The 23,462-nt window shown below is 42.6% G+C and overlaps 1 protein-coding gene across 1 annotated transcript in view; it reads right to left on the reverse strand.

Moving 5' to 3' along the window:
* Positions 1-23,462, reverse strand: part of LOC141056974 (tRNA (32-2'-O)-methyltransferase regulator THADA-like) — a 541,174-nt gene that overhangs the window by 469,090 nt on the left and 48,622 nt on the right. Inside the window, exon 2 of the mRNA XM_073553454.1 lies at positions 9,410-9,542. Within this exon, the coding sequence (XP_073409555.1) occupies positions 9,410-9,542 (133 nt within the window). The remainder of the gene's footprint in view (positions 1-9,409; positions 9,543-23,462) is intronic.

Genomic DNA, 23,462 nt, shown 5'->3' on the forward strand with positions numbered 1-23,462 from the left:
TGTGCTTGATTGGCAGCAAATTCGCCTGACTTTAACCCCATAGAGAATCTATGGAGTATTGTCAAGAGGAAGATGAGAGACACCAGACCCAACAATGCAGACGAGCTGAAGGCTGCTATCAAAGCAACCTGGGCTTCCATAACTCCTCAGCAGTGCCACAGGCTGTCTCTGAGGAAGATCCTGGTGTAAGGTTCGAAACGCGTCAGGCGTGGGGGGGTCTGTTTTCCCCTTTATGGTTCTATCATGAAATTATGTGAATAAAACTTATCGTGGATTTTATCAAGTCTCCAGTGCCGGATCTTCCTTCTCTCTTCATGTTTGCCACAGGCTGATCACCTTCATGCCACGCCTCATTGATGCAGTAATTGATGCAAAAGGAGCTCCGACCAAGTATTGAGTGCATTTACTGAACATACATTTCAGTAGGCCAACATTTCAGATTTTACAATCATTTTTCAAGCTGGTGTTATTAAGTATTCTACAGTAATTTACTGAGATAATGATTTTTGGGTTTACATTGGCTGTAAGCCATAATTATCAACATTAACAGAAATAAACACTGTTTGTAATGACTCTATATGAGTTTCACCTTTTGTATTGAAGAACTGAAATAAATTAACTTTTTGATGATATTCTAATTTTGTGAGATGCACCTGTGTGTCCATACACGTGCTGTTATCACAATCGCTGTATAATACCAAATAATAAGTCTCCAGCACATTGCTATGCACCATAGACCACAGCCAAGCATAGGTATACCAGGTACAATAATAATGGGGGACCAAAGGAGGTGGTAAGATAAATACTTAGCCCTAGCCCAGTCAGGCAGTCACCCCCCTGAAACAAGCAGTCCGGCTGTGTAGGTACATGGACGCACGCGTATCAACACTTGTAGTGTCTTTCTCAAGGTAAGTAACAAGAGTGTTGCATTCAACTTTAAAGGGAAGGTGCCGCAATTTTATATAATTTGCAAAAAAATAGTAAGTAACAAAACATGTTGTTTGTTGTTAGGGCAAGTTAGGATAGGATATGGGTTGAACTAGATGGACTTAAAGTCTCCCTTCAACCTTAATAACTATGTTACTATGTTACTATGTTTCAGCAAATGTTGTACTAACCAGGATTTATGGTTTGTTTGTAATAATGTTTTAATGTAGCGCTGCCATCTTGATTTGCAGATCTGTGGAGGACTCATACAGTCTGCAAATATGGCCATCCCTGGACATAGGAGACTGCGGTCGGCTCCCGACCCCACCATGCAGCCTCATTAGCAGAGAACTGGGCACGCCCCTGTGGGCTGCACCATTGACTGCTGTAGGTGTGGCTGGGCGCCATTTTACTGTAGCCCAGTGCTATCTGCTGAGCTCCACTTACCCTCTATCACAGGACCACTTGTGGCATAACAGGTCCTGTGTTGTGAGGAGAGGCTGTAGATATGGAGAAGGTGGTCAGCAGAGGAGAGAAGCGCTCACTGGAGCAAGAGGATGGAGAGTGGTGAGTGCGGGTGACTTTCCTCTATGCTCCTCTGTCCTGCTTACTCCGGGCTCTGCACTGTGCTTCCTGCTCTACTGTGTTCTTCTGCTCTGTCTCCGCCTCCTCACTTACTCACAGGCCCAGTCTCATTTTTATCGTTACTGTATGGCTACATTTCCCCCATCCTGCTTCCCAGCGTCACCCCGGACTGCGCCTGTCACCTCGCTTTCACACATCGCCAGGACAGGATCTGAGGAGGGGAATGGGGTCTTTGCCTGCAAAGTCTGGATCAGAACAAGCCATCAACCAAACAGCTGGTCTGAATTAATTCTTGTTTATCTTGAATTACTTCATCTATTTAAAGGGAAGGTGCCATCCCAAAAAAATTTTTTCAGCAATTGAAAAAATGTAAAGAATTAATGTTTACATTTTCTTTAAAAATATTATCATTTGTTTTTAATTTTGCAAAATATGAAAAATAATTATAAAAAGTTTGGCATTTCCACTTGTTAACACTAGGGGGAGCAGCTACTGAAATCTGGCACAAAAACCTATGACATCTAGGAACACAGTGAGCAGCCATTTTGATGGGGCTTGCAAAGTTACTGACTGTCTTTGCATGTAAAGTCTGGATCAGAACAGGCCATTAATCAGCAGAAATGTTTCCTGGATTTCTGTGCTGCTGTCACCCTGCTCCTCCCCATATATCTCCCTCTGTGCCCCCCATAGACCAGCACACTGCTCTCCTGAAATACTCTGTGCTGCTGTCACCCTGCTCCCCCATATATCTTCCTCTGTGCCCCCCCATAGACCAGCGCACTGCTCTCCTGAAATACTCTGTGCTGCTGTCACCCTGCTCCCAGAATCCTTGCTGCCTGCCATCCTCGGTGACTGAAGACCCCATTCCTCTCCTCAGATCCTGTCCTGGCGATGTGTGAAACCGAGGCGACAGAGGCCTGATATATGGTGTAATGAGCAGGGTGACAGCAGCACAGAGTATTTCAGTAGAGCAGTGTGCTGGTCTATGGGGGGTACCCTGTTCGGTGCCAGGGATTGTACATAGAGCGCTGTGTTTTATACACATGGATGGACCGTCTGCTTGTCTGCTCCACAGAAACCCAGGAAACATTTCTGCTGATTAATGGCCTGTTCTGATCCAGACTTTACATGCAAAGACAGTCAGTAACTTTGCAGGCCCCATCAAAATGGCTGCTCACTGTGTTCCTAGATGTCATAGGTTTTTGTGCCAGATTTCAGTAGCTGCTCCCCCTAGTGTTAACAAGTGGAAATGCCAAACTTTTTATAATTATTTTTCATATTTTGCAAAATTAAAAACAAATGATAATATTTTTAAAGAAAATGTAAACATTAATTCTTTACATTTTTTCAATTGCTGAAAAAAATTTTTTGGGATGGCACCTTCCCTTTAAATAGATAAAGTAATTCAAGATAAACAAGAATTAATTCAGACCAGCTGTTTGGCGATCAGATCAGAGTCATGTGCTCGACTGGATGGCGTCCTGCCATTATTACTGCGCAAGTGCAAGGGGTTGATCACCCGGAAGTCCCGTGTGTAACAGTGTAGAACAGAAAGAACACAATGCGCATGCGTGAACCATGCAGTGGTCGGAAGTCAGTAATCTGACTCACAGCTAGATGTACAAGTAGTATGAGCATGCACTAGTCACCTACTCAAGCTGGCACTATAAGAACTTAGGTAGATGATTATCTCAACATAGAAAAATGCGCAAAAGGCAATAGAGCGCTGTTGTACGCCTTGCCCACCCATACATGCTCTTTGTTAGTATCACTGCATGTGCCGGGAATGATACGGTTTCAGCGGCGGAGCCTATAAGTCATAGGTTGTATAGGAGTTAAACCACATTTGACATACTCTTCCATATAATAGGCTTTCTCCTGGTACAGAACCTGCATGATCACCGGTGGAAGAAACGCCTAAACACATCCCCACCACCTTTTTAGTAGTGCTGAAACCTACTCTTAATATACATGGTGGGGTCTGCCTTATGTCCATGATCTCTTCTGACATGAGCCCTGATGTGACATCACTTATTCTATTCAGTCTAAGGTTGTGGCAAAATAAAATTATCAGGTCACTGCAAAACCATAATGGGTAATTGTTTAACAATCACTCACACGAATTGGCAGGCGAACAGGTGTTTCAGTCACAAAACGCAGAACCAATTGCAATCGGCCCTTTCAGTTTACCAAATTATTCGTGTTGAACTGGACACAAGATGTAATAGTAGCTGCAGAGCGGAATACATTTTTCATCTTAATTCCGCTTCACTATCGTGGCGACATTAGCTCTCAAATATTTGGCACCTAATGAGTTAACTTTAGTTAAGTCCAAGAGGTTTTGTTAGATAGTTTTTACTAGGGGCATGTACTTCTGCCTCCTGTATGACACTGACCAATCAGAAGCAGTCGGCAACATAGACTTGTAGAAGGATCTGTGATTATGTCATTAGAGTAACATGACCTGAGTCTTCAAGTCCTAGCAGCTGGAGTGTACAGCCTAAATAAGTAGGGCAGACATGTTAGACAGCACAGAAGTATGTAGCTATTAACTCCAGTTAATATGTCCACACTTGTGTGCTGTGCAAATATATCTTCAGTGCTTATTTATGGCTGCACATTCCGGCTGGCAGAACCTGTGGACTCAGGCCATGTGATCCTGATGACATAATCAAAAGGTCCTTCTGCTCTTCTGTGTTGTGCCTTCTTATGATTGGTCAATGTCACACAGGAGGCAGAAGTACACACCCCCAGAGAAAGCCATCTAATAAAAACCTATTGGACTTAACTTTAGTTAACTCATTAACTGCCAAATATTTGATGGTTTATATCTCCACGTGAGGCGGAATTAGAAGAAAAAAAAGAAACAAAAAAAAAATAAAGTGTTTTATTCCACACTGCAGCCACTATTACATTCTGTGTCCAGTTCAAAATTAAAAATTTGGTTGAAGGACCTCTTTAAACATGGGAATCCACATTACATTGCATATATGTAGCATATTGGACCTGTTTTCTTCTTTACTTTTATATGCGGTTATTATCTCACATCATGCTATTTACAATTAGTGACCTCTGATCTATATGTAGATTTTACAGTAATGATATTCCCCATCCCATTGTTTGCTATTACACTTGCACTAATAAAATGTATTATTCCTTGGTCACATCTGTTCCTGGAAAGCCGTGTGACATCTAGTAAGGGTTCCTCAACATTCACAACCCAGAATGACACCCTTCACATACTAGGACCCTGCAGAGATTTGCCATTTAGGAATCCAGTTCCAGGCTAAGTGCACATTGCGTTGCGCCTACTTTTGATCATATGCGCCTTTCTACGAATATGTCACTCTGTGACCAGTGTCTCAACCTCCAGAATGCCCCACCGGTAAAGTATACCACACAGGGTGTGCTTTATTGTGGTGGCCCGCTGTACTGGAAAGAGCAGACTGTGTCCCTTTTCTATACAGATAAACAGTTTGCAGATGCATAGTGGTAAGAAAGAGGCCAGAACACTGTCTTGGCCTCTGTCTGGTACATCTGGTTGTATGAAATTGTCAAAGTGTACGCCAGGAACATGTTCCCAATGTGCGCATAGAACATAGTACACAATGTGCTTTTAGCCTAAGTTGTGAATTAAATTATGTGAAAGCGGAAAAGTTCTGGGAAAGTTGGTTATAATCGATACAGCCTTGATTACCGAAACTTTTTTGGACTGGTGAATGGCAATTTTAAGTAGTCATCATGCAAATACATCCCCCAGGTACCTCCTATTTGGTGCTTTAATAAAGCTGGGATTCAATGGCTTACAGTCCGCAAAGGTGTAGTGCCGACTATTCTGGTCGTCTCTCAACTTTCCAAATAACTAAGTTGCTGACCGGCCTAGATAAAATGCCCACTTGGCTTTCTTGAAAAGAATAACTGCCGCTATTTCCATGAACCAAGAGAAGTGACTGCCAGATCACCTGGAAATCAAAAGGATCAGACGGGTTGCGCTGTCCCAAAATAAGAATAAAAAGTGTTTATAAAGACTTTTGGTTGTCAGTTCTAGAATCCCTCGCTGCTTTTTTTTTCTAAATTATATATGTACATTATATATTTATTAATATTAGAAAAAAAACCTGACCAGCACCTCCTAGTGTGAACACGTGCAAGCTGCAAAAACTGCACAATATAGAGAAGAATACAGCAGCACATGTACATGAATCTAGGCCATGTGAAAACACAGACAAACATTAAAACCATCCAATTTAAATAATCAAAAATATTTTTTTTTCAAAGAAAAAATTTTTTTTTTTTTTACTTACAGTAATATGAAAATGAAGGTTCTTGGTGCACAAATTGGCCAATTCACGTAAGCCGACCTCTCCTGATCGGTCCCTGCTCTACCGTACACAAGCCACTTCTGAACCACCAGCCTACAATTTTGGACAAACATGTCACTACCGGGCTAAGCCTACAATTTATGGGCAGGTAGGGCTGATTGCGGCCACCTGCAAGGCCAATGGGAGGGGTGCAAGATCAGGCTGGAGGCAGCCAGCATCCAGCAACTAAATAGACAGAAAAAAAAACCTGACCAGCACCTTCTAGTGTGAACACGTGCAAGCTGCAAAAACTGCACGATATAGAGAAAAAGAATACAGCAGCACATGTACATTAATCTAGGCCATGTGAAAACACAGAAAAACAAAACCATTCTATTTAGATAATTTTTTTTTTTTTTTTTTTTTTTAATATTTTTGATTATTATCTAAATTGAATGGTTTTAATGTTTTTCTGTGTTTTCACATGGCCTAGATTCAAGTACATGTGCTGCTGTATTCTTTTTCTCTCTCTCTTATATATATATATATATATATATATATATATATATATATACACACACATATACACACACACACACACATATACATACACAGTACCTTGCGAAAGTATTCGGCCCCCTGGAACTTTTCAACCTTTTCCCACATATCATGCTTCAAACATTAAGATACCAAGTGTAAATTTGTGGTGAAGAATCAACAAGTGGGACACAATTGTGAAGTTGAATGAAATTTATTGGTTATTTTAATTTTTCGTGGAAATTCAAAAACTGAAAAGTGGGGCGTGCAATATTATTCGGCCCCTTTACTTTCATTGCAGCAAACTCACTCCAGAAGTTCATTGTGGATCTCTGAATGATCCAATGTTGTCCTAAATGACTAATGATGATAAATATAATCCACCTGTGTGTAATCAAGTCTCCGTATAAATGCACCTGCTCTGTGATAGTCTCATGGCTCTGTTTGAAGCACAGAGAGCATCATGAAGACCAAGGAACACAACAGGCAGGTCCGTGATACTGTTGTGGAGAAGTTTAAAGCCAGATTTGGGTACAAAATGATTTCCAAAACTTTAAACATCCCAAGGAGCACTGTGCAAGCGATCATATTGAAATGGAAGGAGTATCATACCATTGTAAATCTACCAAGACCTAGCCGTCCCTCTAAACTTTCATCTCAAACAAAGAGAAGACTGATCAGAGATGCAGCCAAGAGGCCCATGATCACTCTGGATGAACTGCAGTGATCTACAGCTGAGGTGGGACAGTCTGTCCATAGGACAACGATCAGTCGTACACTGTACACATCTGGCCTTTATGGAAGAGTGGCAAGAAGAAAGCCATTTCTCAAAGATATCCATAAAAAGTGTCGTTTAAAGTTTGCAACAAGCCACCTGGGAGACACACTAAACATGTGGAAGAAGGTGCTCTGGTCAGATGAAACCAAAATCGAACTTTTTGGTCACATTGCCAAACGATATGTTTGGCGTGAAGGCAACACAGCTCCTTACCCTGAACACACCATCCCCACTGTCAAACATGGTGGTGGCAGCATCATGGTTTGGGCCTGCTTTTCTTCTGCAGGGACAGGGAAGATGGTTAAAATTGATGGGAAGATGGATGGAGCCAAATACAGGACCATTCTTGAAGAAAACCTGCTGGAGTCTGCAAAAGACCTGAGACTGGGACGGAGATTTGTCTTCCAACAAGACAATGATCCCAAACAGAAAGCAAAATCTACAGTGGAATGGTTCACAAAAATGCATCCAGGTATTAAAATGGCCAAGTCAAAGTCCAGACCTGAATCCAATCGAGAATCTGTGGAAAGAGCTGAAAACTGCTGTTCACAAACGATCTCCATCCAACCTCACTGAGCTCGAGCTGTTTGCCAAGGAAGAATGGGAAAGAATTTCAGTCTTTCGATGTAAAAAACTAATGAGAGACATACCCCAAGCGACGTGTAGCTGTAATCGCAGCAAAAGGTGGCGCAACAGAGTATTAAGTTAAAGGGGCCGAATAATATTGCACGCCCCACTTTCAGTTTTGAATTTCCACAAAAATTTCTGTATTTTAGTTTTCTTTATTTTCATGACTATGAAAATTGTAGATTCACTCTGAAGGCATCAAAACTATGAATTAACACACGTGGAATTATATAATTAACAAAAAAAAGTGTGAAACAACTGAAAATATGTCTTATATTCTAGGTTCTTCAAAGTAGCCACCTTTTGCTTTGATTACGGCTTTGCACATTCTTGGCATTCTCTTGATGAGCTTCAAGAGGTAGTCACCGGAAATGGTCTTCCAACAGTCTTGAAGGAGTTCCCAGAGATGCTTAGCACTTGTTGGCCCTTTTGCCTTCACTCTGCGGTCCAGCTCACCCCAAACCATCTCGATTGGATTCAGGTCTGGTGACTGTGGAGGCCAGGTCATCTGGCATAGCACCCCATCACTCTCCTTCTTGGTCAAATAGCCCTTAAATAGGTCAAATGGGCTAGTCAAGCTGTCAAACACACTGACAGCTCGGCACACCCCTGAAAGAGACTGAACGGCCATGCACACCCCTGTACCGGACTGGACGGCCGAGCTGTCAGTAACTGCATCTCAGACACCCTGAGGGGTGGAACCATGACACCATCTACCTTAGAGATTATGCAAAAGTTATGACCATCCTGCATTTATGATATAACATTAGGTGACCTCACTCTACTGATTCAGTGGATTGCGCCCCCTTATATATACACGTTACATTCTCGGGACATGACAGCTGACCTGCTGTTTATTCCAGCTCCATTTCCCGGATGCTGTCCTCTCGCCTTTCCGATTTCATAGGCCGTAGACGTTATGTGGCATATATACTGGCTGTGACATCTGCAGCTTACATATCAGAAGACCAGCAGGTAGCACCGGCTGGGACTAAATAGCCAATTATTTCATTATTTTTTATGTATTGCCGCCTGTGTGCAGTTATTGCCTTATCTTGGACAATGCCCGGAGCTATCAATAGCTACAAATATTTATTTTTATAACCTGGTGTAAATGCCGCTGTTTCCCTGAATTTGGGAATGTTTTTCTTTTGCTCCTGCGCCTCTCCGTTCCCGAGATATGGCCCTCTCTTCTCTGTATATACGGTAAATTTAGTTTTTATCCAACTGGGAGTGGTTCTCAAGAAGACTATGCCCACTTGACTAAGAAAACTATATATACAAACAGGGAAGAAAGGGCCATATCACAGGAACGGAGAGGCGCAGGAACAAAAGAAAAACATCGCCAGATTCAGGGGAACAGCAGGATTTACACCAGGTAAGAAGAAATGGCTTAGGTTCTCAGGATCAGCAAGTTTCAACCGCTACCCATCATAATGTTATGGTGTATCCTAACATCCAGGAGTACCCCTTATAAACATGGGTTCTGGAGAACATCCACCAGCTGTGTATACTCAGAAATGACGCAGACAGCAAACATCATCTTGAACTTTTATGAGGAAAGCCATGTGGGCAGATGCAGACCCTCTTGCGTCGACGATTAAAGAGCTGAACCATTTCAGTCCCATAAACCGGTGCACAGCTTGCTCCGTACCTGTATGTAGAAAGGAATTCCAGCGCTGCGTCTGGTTGCACAGAGCCTAGAAGACGGATCGCTAGATTTAATTTCCTCCAAGACGTTGCATAACCATTGGCGTGGTAGGCCGCGCAGGCTCTCCTCCTCGCATCTGAAAGAATCAAACGAGTAGAGGAGGTCACAGAGGGCACCAAGTTTTATTAAAACCATGCTACACCACTTCAAACACACGGAGCTGGGCTTTAAACAATCAAACCATTCAGAGCCAGACCCGTTTTCACATATAGGGTCATATATGGTTTTTTTTTTCCTTTTTTCCTGGAATACTGGATACGATTAAAGACCATAAAAAACCCACAATGCAACGTGACTTAATGTATACACCAGTCATTAATAACGTTGTCGAATTCTGCACTTGTGTATGACATATAAGCCAGGAGAGGGTCAGAGCTGGAAGATCATAGATAAACTTGTGCTGGTGGATAGAGAGAGAGAGACTTTCCTGAATACAGCAGACGTTTCATACATTCCAGGAAACCTCATACATAAGAGGAGAACGTGATTTATTTTATGCATAATGTTTGTTGAAAGTGTCTAAAGGTTCGTCTCTAAGCAGAATACACTGCTCACACAAAGGGAACACTAAAATATCACATCCTAGATATCACTGAATGAAACATTCCAGTAACAAATCTTTATTCATTACATAGTAGAATGTGTCGAGAACAATAAAACCTAAAAATGATCAATGTAAATCAAAATTAATGTCCCATGGAGGTCTGGATCTGGAATGATACTCAAAATCAAAGTACAGGCCAACTCAACTTTAGTGGAAATGCATCAAGACAAGGAAACGATGCTCAGTAGTGAGTGTGGCCTTCACGTGCCTGTATAACCTCCATACAACGCCTGGACATGCTCCTGATGGGGCAGCGGATGTTCTCCTGAGGGATCTCCTCCCAGACCTGGATAAAAGCATCAGTAAACTCCTGGACAGTCTGTGGTGCAACGTGGCGTTGGTGGATGGAACGAAACATGATGTCCCAGATGTGCTCAATTGGATTCAGGTCTCGGGAACGGGCAGCCAGTAAAAAGCATAAATGTCTTCATAATGCAGGAACTGCTGACACACTTCAGCCACATGAGGCCAAGCATTGTCATGCATCAGAAGAAACCCAAGGCCCTCTGCATTTAAATATGGTCTCACAACGGATCTAAGGATCTCAACCCTGTACCTGATAGCAGTCAGGCTACCTCTGGCTAGCACTTGGAGGGCTGTGCGGCCCTCCAAAATAATGCCTCCCCATACCATTACTGACCCACTGCCCAACCGGTCATGCTGGAGGATGTTGCAGGCAGCAGAACTTTCTCAACGGCATCTCCAGACTCTGTCACATATGCTCAGTGTGAACCTGCCCTCATCTGTGAAGAGCACAGGGCAACAATGTTGAATCTTCCAATCTAGGTGTTTTCTGGCAAATGCCAATCGCCCTGCACGGTGTTGGGCTGTAAACACAATCCCAACTTGACATCAGGCCCTCATACCAACCTCATGGAATCTGTTTCTGACAGTTTGAGCAGGCACATGGATGTTACTGGACAGCTTGAGGTCATTTTGCAGGGTTCTGGCACTGCTCCTCCTGTTCCTCCTTGCACAAAGGAGGAGGTAGCAGTCCTGATGCTGGGTTGTTGCCCTCCTACGGCCCCCTCCACATCTCCTAGTGTACTGGTCTGTCTCCTGGTATCTACTCCATGCTCTGAACACTACGCTGACAGACAAAGCTACCCTTCTTGCCACAGCTCACATTGATGTACATTGATGTACCATCCTGGATGAGCTGCACTAACTGAGCAACATCTGTCAGGAGTTGAAGAAGATTATGATAAATACAGAGAGCAAGAGACTCCATTTCCACATAGAGCAGAAAAAAGAGAAACATTAACTGGGTAGAAAGGCAATATGAGCAACTGTAAGTACACAGTGCTATATAATAGGACTTTAATATATTATAAGAATAAAAATTTTGATGTAAGGAGGAGTGCTTCTTTAAAATATTACCATCCTATTACTGAGCAAATATCCTCTTCAGAAGGAAGAGGACTTGATCTGTGGTGCTACAGTACCTACTTAGCAATCCCAAAAGTCAACAAGACTTGCCACATGACTTAGGAAAATAAGCCAAACCAGAAACTCAATTTGCGGACAAGTGTTTCAGGGTGTTGCCCCTCCTCAGTGCAATGCAGGACATCTGATTTAGCTGGGTGAGACGCCTTCGACTGGATATCTAGGGGAAACGTTTATCCTTGCTGAGAGTGCCAAGCTGACGCAACGGAACTTCTAGGCCATGCAATACTCCTCTGCAAATGGAGTTTCTGGTTTGGCTCATTACCCCAAGTTTTATAGACAGGCTTGTTAAAGGGTCGACATTGAATTTTAAGATTCCTATATCCAACAGGTAGAACCAGAGATCAAGTCCTCTTCCTTCTGAGAAACGTTCCCCCTTAGATCCACATCTTATTACTGCTCATCCCAGGCCTCCTGATTCATGAACACTATTCCAGAAACTACCAGGAATAAAAAAAAAAGGCTAAAAAGACAATTTTGTAGAATGATACAGAAACAGATATTAACATCACCCTCCCGCAGCCAATTTAAATTTTTGCCCTTTCGTCTTTTTTCCTCCCTTTCTTCCAAAGGTCATAGCTTTTTTTTTTTTTTTTTTATTTTCCCTTGTACATAATCATTGAAGGGCTAATTTTCTGAGGGACAAGTTGTACTTTTGAATGACACCATTTGCACTGAGGCTGCTGGAGGGGAAGAATTCGTTACTGTGTGATGAGGGCATGTTTGGAGTAGAGTAGGTGGTTACGACTAGTTCTCATTTCAATGCCATAACACCACCCCCCTTGGACGTTCTGTTCAGAATATCTAGAAAACCGTACAAACTAGTGACAGAAAGTAAATTACTTATTGTCATAATTCTGCAGCCCAGATATGTACTGAGATTATGTGAAAAGCCCAGACAACACCTTTAAGTCAGCAGAGGAGGATAGATTTAATCTATAGGGCTTAAAAAAGGTTGAGGGTGAGGCCCAGGTAGCGGCCTTACAGATTTGCTCAATCGATACCTCTGCCTTTTCAGCCCAGGAGGTAGCCACGGCTCTGGTGGAATGAGCCTTGATGCCATCAGGAATCGGAACACCACTAGCTGAGTAGGCTACACTAATGGCCTCCCTAATCCATATGGCAATAGTCCCTTTTGATACTCCATAGCCCTTCCTGGCACCCTGAAAGGCTACAAATAGGGACTGGGACCTCCTCCACTGGCACTGATATTTACTCTAAGAGGGCTCTTTTAACGCCTAGTTTATGGAATTTCTCCTCTCCTGGGTTTTTTAGATTCTCACAGAAGGAGAGGAGGACAATTTCCTAGCTACGATGGAAATCTGATACCACTTTCAGTAAATAAGCAGGGTCTGTTTTTAGGACAACCCTGTCCTGGTACACCTGGGTATAAGGTGGATTAACTGAGAGGGCCTGCAAGTCACTTACTCTACGGGCCGATGTAAGGGCCACTAAAATAATGGTCTTTAGGTTGAGATATTTTACTGGTAGTTGTTGCACCGGTTCAAATGGCTCTTTCGTGAGAGCTTCTAACACAAGGTTTAAATCCCAGGGAGCTATTTTTGGTAATGGGATTGGTTTAGACCTCTGGCAGGATTTAATGAATCTGGCCACCCATCTGTTTGCTGCTATGTTGCAGTTATATAAAGCGCCTAGTGCTGAAACCTGTACTTTAAGTGTATTGACTGCTAGGCCTAGCTGTAGCCCCGACTGTAAGAATTCTAAGTTGGCCTTGATCGGGGTTCTTGGTCCAACGGCTTCCATAGGAACTGCAGAAACTTATTCCATGTTCTACCGTATATGTTAGTTGTTACTGGCTTTCTACTTTTCATCAGCGTAGCCACCAACCCAGGGGAGAACCCTCTGTTTTTTTTAAAAGTGACCTCTCAAATTCCACGCCGTCAGATGGAACCCCTTGTCTTGCGTGTGGAATACCGGACCCTGAGCTAGCAGGTCTGGAATCTCTGGTAGTACCCATGGATCTGAGAGGGACATCATCTGCAGTAGTGAGAACCAGGGCCTTTTTGGCCAGAACGGGGCTATTAGGATCACCCTGGCCTGATCTTCTCTAATTTTCTTCACCACTGCTGGGATTAGAGCTACTGGAGGAAAGGCATAACTCAGTTTGAAATTCCACGGAATTTGCAATGCGTCCACCGCCCATGGCTCTTCTTTTGGGTTTAGTGAACAGAATCTCTTTACCTGCCTGATGCTTTTGTGGGCAAAGAGGTCTATTACCGGCTCTCCCCAGAGTTGTACTATTTTCTGGAACACAGTGATTTAGGGCCCATTCTCCCTGCCTCAATGTGTGGTGGCTTAGGAAATCGGCTTGTATGTTCTCTACCCCTCTGATGTGTAGGGCCGTTAGAGAGAGTAGGTGGTGTTCTGCTCTGTGAAAAATTTTGTTGGTTTCGTTCATTAAGGAGTGTGACCTTGTCACTTTGTTGTCCGACATGATCCGGACATTGCGGCCTTCTAGGCTGGGAATAAATTTTTTTAAGGCTTTGTTTACTGCCCGTAGTTCTTTTAGGTTGGAGGATGCCTTTTGTTCTTGGTGTCCCCAGGGTCCCTGGGCTGCCTGTCCCCCCTCAGATGCGGTCCCCACCCCGAGGAACTTGCATCCATCAGGATCACATCGGACACTGGTCTGTGCCACAACGTTCCTGCTACTAGGTTTGCCTTGTCTAACCACCATCTGAGAGTTTTGACTTTTAAGGAAAGTTCCAGCCTTCCTTCTAACCGCCCTCTTAGCAATTTCTGTGCTGACGGGATCTCTGCTTGCAGTTGACGGGTATGAAATTGTGCCCATCTGACCGCTGGAATACAGGCCGTCACAGGGCCTAGTAAGGACATCGTCCCTCTCAGGGTCATATGAGGCTGGTCTATGGCTGTCAAGGTCATATTCCTCACCTTTTCCACTTTGGCCTCTGGTAAAAGACAAATTTGTTGTTCCAACTCCAGGATGAATCCTAAAAATATTTGCCTTTTTAGGGGTTGTAGTCTTGACTTTTTGACATTCACCATCCAGCCAAGTCTCTGTAGGGTATCTGTTACCCTTTCCACTTGTTCTGCGCAGTGATGTTCTGAGTTGCCCACTATTAGAAAATCGTCTAAGTAGGGTATTATAATCGTGTTGTGGATTCGGAGGAAGGCTGTCGTCTCTGCTACGACCTTCGTAAACACCCTCGGGGCTATGGATATGCTGAATGGAAGGGCTCTGAATTGAAAATGCCTGAGGTTGCCCTGGATATAGAGAGCTACCCTTAAGTATTTTTGGTACTCTGGATGGATCGGGATGTGGTAGTAGGCATCCTTTAGGTCGACTACGGCCATAAAACAATTGTGTTGTAAAAGCTTCATGGCCGAAGTCACTGACTCTGTCTGGTTTTCTATCCATTGATTGAGGCCTCTGAGGTTTACAATCGTCCTGAATGAATGGTCTGGCTTTTTAATTAGGAAGAGGGGTGAGTAGAAACCCCGGTGCAGAGGTCTGCAATGGGGGCAGAGACGGTGGAGACGGTGAACGCTCCTGATGTGACCCCTTTGTATCACCTGGCCGCCCTGCTCCACGTCCTCCTTTAAGTAGGTCCATCTGGTGAGCGATCTCTTCCCCTCCCCCCTGCGACCGCCGGCCGCCATTCTTCTTACTGCATCCGGCGCCGCACCAGGCGCGGCCTGCAGGAGGATCCCCGGGGACTGCGCTTCCAGGCCACCGACTGCTGGCGCTGCAGGTAAGCAGACCTGCTCTTCCCGCGCCGGGATGGCCCTGGGTCCATCTTCTTCCATAACAGGCACCGCCGCTGTCAGACTGGGATCCCGTTCCAGGACAGGAACCCAACTGAAGCGGGGGAGAGGTGCCGCCCCTTATATTTCAGTAGGTTCCTGTCCTGGCAGGGCGGATCCCTCTCTCAGGTGTGCTGCCATGGGTGAAGGGAAAATATATGTTACAAAATGGTCATTAGTCTGCAGCATTTTCTGTATGATCCTAAAACAGTCTTAGAAATCCCACAGACAACAAAGGGGTTAATCTTCAGCTATTCAATGGGATTTACCATTCTATTGTCCTACAAAAAACAGTGAAAAGGGGGAAGGCTTCTGCTGCAGACAGTTGTCTTACAGCCAGACACAGGACCATGAGGAGAGGACATCGCTGATCTCGAGACACCGTTTGTTTTTTTTCTTTTTATAGATTTCTTACCTTTAAATATAATACAAGAAAGTAGAATAAAAGAAAAGGAAGAGATTAAGGAGAGAGATGCTGAGATTTTATTTTTTTGCATGCACTTTCTTGGTTTAGTGATCTCTTCCTCAATACAGACCCATTATCTGGAGAAGGCTGTGTTCACACATTGCTTTTTTTTGCTGCTTTTTTTATGTAGGCAAAACCTGCTCTCTTGGCAGTAAAGAAGCAGCTAACAAAAAGCAGGTTTTTCTGCTTTTTTTTTTTTTTTTTGTTTCTTGTGCATGGCAAAAAAGTTTAGTGCCCCTCAAAAAAAAAAAAAAAAAAAATCACAATGCAACTTCCTTTTGCACCAAAAAACGCAGCAAAAATGGACACCTGCGATTTTGCACTTACCCTTTATTTTGTATGGGTGAAAAACTGCTGCAAAAAAAGCAGAAAGAAGTGACCTGCTACAGTTTCCAAATCACTCAAGAAAACAAAGACAAAAAATTGTGTATGAAATTTCCAAAATCTCATAAGCTTTTACTGGTACTGGAAAACGCAGCTTAAAATTTGTATTAAAAAGAAAAAAAAAAAAACAGCAAAACCGCAACGTGTGATAAAAGCCTTAACGGAAAGAGCCGAATGACACCCAATCACTGTCGATTCAGGAGCGCCTGCAATTTGCTCCCTCCGTGGGCATCTTCCAGATGTTGCGCCGTTACACACACAACTCTATGGTGAAAACTCAAATGCACATTCCAGATTTACAATATTTAATAGGGTTTAATTTAACATTGAATGGTTTATAATAAAAGCATATAACACATAATATAAAAACACCATATAATGTTATACCGCTCTGCCATCGCTCAGAGATCGGGGTCCAGCTCCTTTTCTTTTAAAAGCAAAATGTATTTAAATTCAGTTTCAGAAATGCTAATTGAATTTCCTCCGGGTAATATTGACTTAGAATCCATTTACAATGTATAGTCGTAATTGAAAACAAGTTTTTTGCTTGACAAAAAAGGAAATCTGCGCGATCAGACCTGCTCTCAGACATGGACCGTGCCGACAAGGGGGCTGTTTTGGGACCCTGACATGACGATATTTGATCTCCACTGGACTTTGTGTTTTCAGCCATTGAAAACATATCTACTATGAACCGTTATATCTTCACCCACATCTTCCATTATAAGAAGCTTTACTCACAAGCATTTGACCCAAAATCCACAACTCGCGGTGACTGCTTTCCATTTATATACATTTACTACGGTTTTAATCCGGAACCTTTAATAACAGGATACAAGGACATAAAATATACATTATGCACAATTCTGACTAGTTATGTACAAGGGTGTAACTATAGTGGATGCGGGGGTTGCAGCGGCACACAGGTCCTGGGAGCCTTAAAGTGTAACCGTCATTTTTATTTTATAAATCAATAGTACACATGAAAATAAGCAACTTTGTAATTTATGTGATCAGAGAAATCTGCTTTTTTTCACCTCCTGCTCTGATCTTTCGCTTTCAATTCAGGGGTAAAAAGACTTTCCCATTACTAAAAAGACACTCCCATTACGGAGATAGGAAATAACAGCTGGTGCCTTTAAAATCCTATGGAGAGGGGGAGAAGCTAGTGACCAACACACATTCTGCTGCAAGTTCTCCTGAAATGACAGTTAACAGTTCTCCATAGAACTTTATAAGCACCAATTGTCATCTCTTAGCTTATAAGATATATTTCTTATTTGCATGTGTACAATTGATCTATGAAAAAAATTAAAATAACCAAATCCATGGCTATTCTTTAAAAGGTCCCTTTGGTCAAAATGAGAAGACTATTACTATTAAAGATTTTGCACTGGGGTCAATGATCTTTAAAGAAGTTGTACACTACTTGGACAACTTCTTCTCATACCCCTCGCTTGGCCCCGATAAAATCATAAAGCTTACATTGGCCTCCCGTAATGGCGCCGTTCCCGCGGTGTCAGCACTCCAGTGCTGTTGTTGTGACATGTGAAGCCGGCGGCCAATCAACGCTGGCGTCACTGACCCCGCCTCCTGTCAAATTGAGCAGGAAAAGGAAGTCGGAGATCAGCTGCAGCCTGGACTTCATGTTCAATTTCTCTGAAGGCAGGGGACAGTGACGCCAGTGTTGATCGACACATCGGGAACGGTGCCGGCATGGGTGGTGAGTATAGGCTTTAATATTCTATGGAGGCCAAACATTTTGGTCAAGAAGGGATTTTCTTAGTAGTGGACATCCCTTTTAAGTTATGCCTCTAGATGTGTACATGGTTAAACAAAAATGTGCCCTGTATAATAATTCCATTATTAAAGGGTTTATCTAAGACTAATCAATCTTAGGCCCATAGTCAAAAAAACAAAAAATGAACACAAGTAGTTGCTAACTACATGCCTGTTGTGTCCACGGCCAATCTCTGCTGGCACAGAGTGGTCATAGACTGCTCGTGCTAGCTTCCACTGATGTCACATCATCTCAACAGTGGCTTCTAGGCTGTTAATGGGGCGTGAATGCCGACGTCAATCTGACTGACAGACGGCTCCTCACTGCCTAACTGCAGGCAGCCGGCTGTCAATCAGCTTGATGTCAGACGTCAGCCACCATTGACAGAGCAAAGTGGAAGAAGAAGAGCTGCTCTGTTGATGTGTAGCAGCAGAATCGCCAGCAGGTGCGGTCAGTCGCCACTCTGAGCAGGTGTCGGGTACAACAAGCAGATAGTTAAAAAAAAACAACACATCAGACAGGTAGTTGTTATGGGCCTAAAGACTCATCCTGGACAACCTCATCAAAGGAACTGTGAAAGATCTATTTTTAAATGGATCCCAACTAATCTTGACTTCTATTGACTTACAAAGGATGTCTAATTCCCATCGAGAACTCAGGAGCTGACATTGTTATCTAAAAGCAACACTGTTCCGTTAAGAATTAAAGCCAATTAACAAAAAAAAACAAAAAAAAACAAACAGATCGATCTACTCCAACGGGATCTACGAGGATGTGTTCTAAAAAGAGTCTAATGGTGTTTTCCTATTGCAGAAAGTGAAATGAGATGACATCACTTTACGATTGGTGAGAATTCGACCACTGAGACCCCAAACAATCTTCTAGCTCACGCACATGGGCCGGCCTTAGAGCGCTTTCTCACAGGCTCACATGCGATTTGTTTGAAGGGTACATACTCTGAATAACTTAATGTTATAATGTTATAATGTTATAAATAATGTTATTCTCGGGCTTACTGTGCGCTGCTTGACCAGGATAAAATCACCACAACATGAGAAATGTAACCATTTAATTCCCAACGCGTTTCAAAGTGTGAACCACTTCTTCCTCAGGGGATGACATGTCATCCCCTGAGGAAGAAGTGGTTCACACTTTGAAACGTGTTGGGAATTAAATGGTTAAATTTCTCATGTTGTGGTGATTTTATCCTGGTCAAGCAGCGCACAGTAAGCCCGAGAATAACATTATATCCATAAGGATTCGTATTGGAGGTCACGCAGTGGACCTTCGGGCGTGCAGCAGGCTGACGGCGGGTTTATATGCTTATACCTTTCTTGGAAAGGGTGAGTAGACTTTTTCTATATCTATTCAATTGTCCACCAGATAAGACCCTATTGCGCTTTTCTGTTTCCTAGTTTTATTATATAAGACTTCCATTGAAGGAGTACTCACCACTTCCCGTGGCAGCCTGTTCCACTCATTGATCACTCTGTAAAAAAGTTTTTTTCTAATATCTAATCTGTGTCTCCTCCCATTCAGTTTCATCCCATTGCTTCTAGTCTTTCCTTGTGCAAATGAGAATAAAGATAATCCTTCTACAATGTGACAGCCCTTGAGATATTTGTAGACAGCTGTTAAGTCTCCTCTCAGTCATCTCTTTTGCAAGCTAAACATTCCCAAATCATGCAACCTTTCCTCATAAAGACAGGGTTTGCAGACCGGTCACCATTCTGGTCGCTCTTTTCTGAACTTGGTACAGTTTGTTCATGTCTTTTTTAAAATGTGGCACCCAAAACTGGACACAGTAATCCAGATAAAGTCTGAACAAAGAAGTGGAGGGCAATAATGACTTCACGTGATCTAGACTGTATGCTTTTGTTAATACATCCTAAAATTGCATTTGCCTTTTTTGCTGCTGCATCACACAGTTGACTCATTCAGTCTGTGATCTATTAGTATACCCAAGTCTTTTTCACATGTGCTGTTGCTTAGCCCTATTCCTCCCATTCTGTATATGCTTTTTTCATTTTTATTGCCCAGATGTAGTACTTTGCATTTTTCCCTGTTAAAAACCATTCTGTTAGTTGCTGCCCACTGCTCCAGTTTATTTATAGCTTTTTGAATCCTCTTTCTCCCTTCTCTAGTATTAGCTATCCCTCCTAGCTTTGTGTCATCAGCAAATTTAATCAGTTTACCCTCAATTCCTTCATCTAAACCGTTGATAAAGATGTTGAACAATACAGGGCCCAGGACAGAGCCCTGTGGTACCCCACTTGAGACATTCTTCCAACTGGATGTGCAGTCATTTACGACCACTCTTTGGGTCCGATCACTAAGCTAGTTATGAATCCACCTAACAGTTGCCTTGTCCAGTCCATACCTAGTTCATTTTTTCAATTAGGATTATGTGAGATACTTTGTCAAATGCTTTGCTGAAGTCAAGATATACTATATCTACAGCATTTCCCTGATCCACCCAATCAGTGATTCCGTCATAGAAGGAAATTAAGTTAGTCTGACATGACTTATTAGTTACAAACCCATGCTGAATCATTTTAAAGGTATTTTTTTCAACCCAATATATTCCAAAAATGTCAAAGGCTGACATTTGCAACTGTATGGCACACAATTACTTGTGCCGGGACTTTATGTTCGGTATATAAACCAAACACGCACCATGAAGTCACTGTCAACAAAGCTTGAAGGCCAAGAAAAAAATATTTAGACATATGTTACTGGTTACGTTTACGTAAAAAAAAAAAAAAAATTGCATTGAGTTTCAATAAGCAAACTTCATTCTCAAATCGCCTGCTATGCAGTTTGCAGCCTGAACCAAGCGTCAGATTTTTCTCCTGTTGGGAGTGTCTATCCCAGTAAAACTGGCTAGATGAGAGCAGGTGCTACTGCAATCATAAGTACAGCTTCCATTGTGCACTTTTTCCATTTTTATATACTTTCCTCCTTTTCTCTGCCCTCCCTGAGTTACTTTCTACCCTCACCATGCTGTGGAAATGAGTGTACAACCTATGCCCTCTGCTATCTCTAACATAAAGAAAGGAGCAGGATCTTCACTGGATTTGTAACATTTTGAAGATCACTCAGCTGAATAGAGGGCTAGCAGACACTGCAGCAGCAAAATGGTAGAAAGTTTTTAATGTAGATTATTTAGAAAGTTAAAAAAAAATAAAAATAAAATGTGGCTTATATTAAAAAAAATGCATTTTATATTAGAAAATATGGTGGAAATGTAGAGAAAATCTGAAATTTCTCCTGGTTATAAATTTCATAGCGAAGATTGTAACCTAGAAACATTTACAAGAAGCGCCAGTGAATAATTGCTGTCTAATCACTTGCAGAAGAACAATGAGACGGACCGAAGGTTCACACTGAGCCGTCATTAGCACAAGTTCAGCATGTCAGGCATTTCCCTTTTTTCTATCTTTGTTCTTTCCAGCAGTCCTTCATGGCACCGACGCTGAGGACTTATGACAACAAGTCCGTCTGATGCACGCCAAATGGAAACAGACAAAGGAGAAAGTTTGGAGTATGTCGAAGCCGGCAGATTCCTCCGGAGTTTGCTGCAGGCTGAAAAGTTACTATGAACTTGCCTTTTGTATAACCGCAATATAGAGCAAACAAAATCTGTGATTACATAAGAGGCCGATGAAAGAACCCCCCCCCCCCTCCTTTCTATGTTAGATGAGACAGCAACTTTGAGTGATTTAACCGATTCAAGCCTGGGTAAAGCCCAAGACAGATGCAGAAGAATGAATGGGAAGATTCTACGCGACACAGTTAAACCGCGGAACCAAAGCTTGTGTGCTTAGACAGCTTTAGGCTTTAAGCCCTACCCTGCCAGTGCAAGCCAGTGCTCGAAAATCTCAGTTCAACACAAATTGGTTTTCTTTCCTCTCTGTTCTTTATTTTAATGCTTGGAACCATCTTCCCACAACGTGCTAAATATCGGAGCTTACGCATCTCGACTCAGTGCGGCCGGGTCGTGAACGGCTGGAGAAGTGCGGAGGGATATAGCAGACACATCATTTCAGGTTTAATGAAGTATTATAAAGCTTTGCCAGACACACCTGAATGTTATAAAATGTGATAATCTTGTAAACATTGAAGTAGACTTAAGATAATACGACCTAATGAGATGACGATAAGATCCGAAAGCAGATCCGGTTGAAACAGAAAAAGGCTCCGATATCCAGAGTTCTGGAAAACTACAGATATGACTGGGAAGGAAATGGAGAGATTAAGGGATGTGACTGCAAACACGGAGAAAGGTATGGGACTCTCTAAAAAAACGCTAGGGGTTACACCATCATTTTTTACATTAACGAATAAGGAAAAATCATCGAAGTTCTAATTGACCTGCCCCCGCCAAACATGCCACATTTGGTTACACAAGTCATTTCGTGGGAAAAAAAAAAAAGAAAATGCATTGTGACTTTTTTCTTTTGGTTCAATATCAACCAGTAAGTTTTTTTTTGTGTGGAAATGTTGTGGATGGGTCAAAGTCATCCTGTTCTTTTCGTATGACTCACAAGTCGCAAAAGTCTTGGACCAAATGCAGAGCGAGAGCTTGAGTAGATGAGCAGCCGATTCTCACCTACTTCTCTTTACTTTTGAAATCGGGCTCTTTCGGTTTTCAGAGACCCCTTATCTCATCTGTTCTCATCAGAAATCCACTTTTATGCACCGTAGCTATTTTGCTGCTGCTGAGCCTGTAAGTCATTTATTTAGCTGCCTGCTTTTGCAAAAAATGTTATGAACTGCTTAGAGCTCCTGGTTCTGGTGGCTCTCTCTGCTCTTCTGTCCTCCTCTCTTCTCTCGGTGTTAGAGACAACAGCACGAAAGACAATGTATGAGAAGTGGTGTGCGCCTTGCCACAAACCTTACTCCAGTCACTGACTCGATTAAGATTTTTGACATAAGGAGCCCCACCGCTCATCATGAATTTGTCTAGCGGTTGTCACCACACCCCGTTATGCCCAAGTTCTGCCCACTTTGACAGAGTAGAGCAAAAATGGCATGAAAATGCCAAAAGACACAAAACTTTGTGTGGATTCACATTGCGCAAAAAAAAAAAAATTGAGACGTTTCGAAAACTTTACTCCAGTTTTCTGATGGAAAAGTTGTGATGAATCAATGCAGAATTAGGCCGAGTCCTCAAAACGAAGTCCAATGGGAATCAGGACGGCACACAGCAGACAATATGGTCATGTTCATTAGTCGAGGAGAGGGTCTATCTGGAAGTCAAGGCTAGCCATGTATTAAACGTTCTTTGCAGTAAATTTACGTGTCTGGATAAAACTTTCCCAGCATTGTCAGCTGCCTGGCATGTATTCCCAAAGTTAGACACATGGTATTGAGCTTACAACTAAAAGTTTATGTAAAACTACCTCTGTAAACAAAAGTTCCACCACTCTTAAGTTTTGCGTGAAATGCCGAACCTATAAAATATATATATAAAATGCGAAAACAAAAAGTAACCAGGCTTCTTTGACAAGTGAAGAGAAGCCATTTAATC

The sequence above is a fragment of the Dendrobates tinctorius genome, unplaced genomic scaffold (assembly GCF_039654945.1).
Source record: "Dendrobates tinctorius isolate UK_male_01 unplaced genomic scaffold, ASM3965494v1 ptg000201l, whole genome shotgun sequence".
Lineage (NCBI taxonomy): Eukaryota > Metazoa > Chordata > Amphibia > Anura > Dendrobatidae > Dendrobates > Dendrobates tinctorius.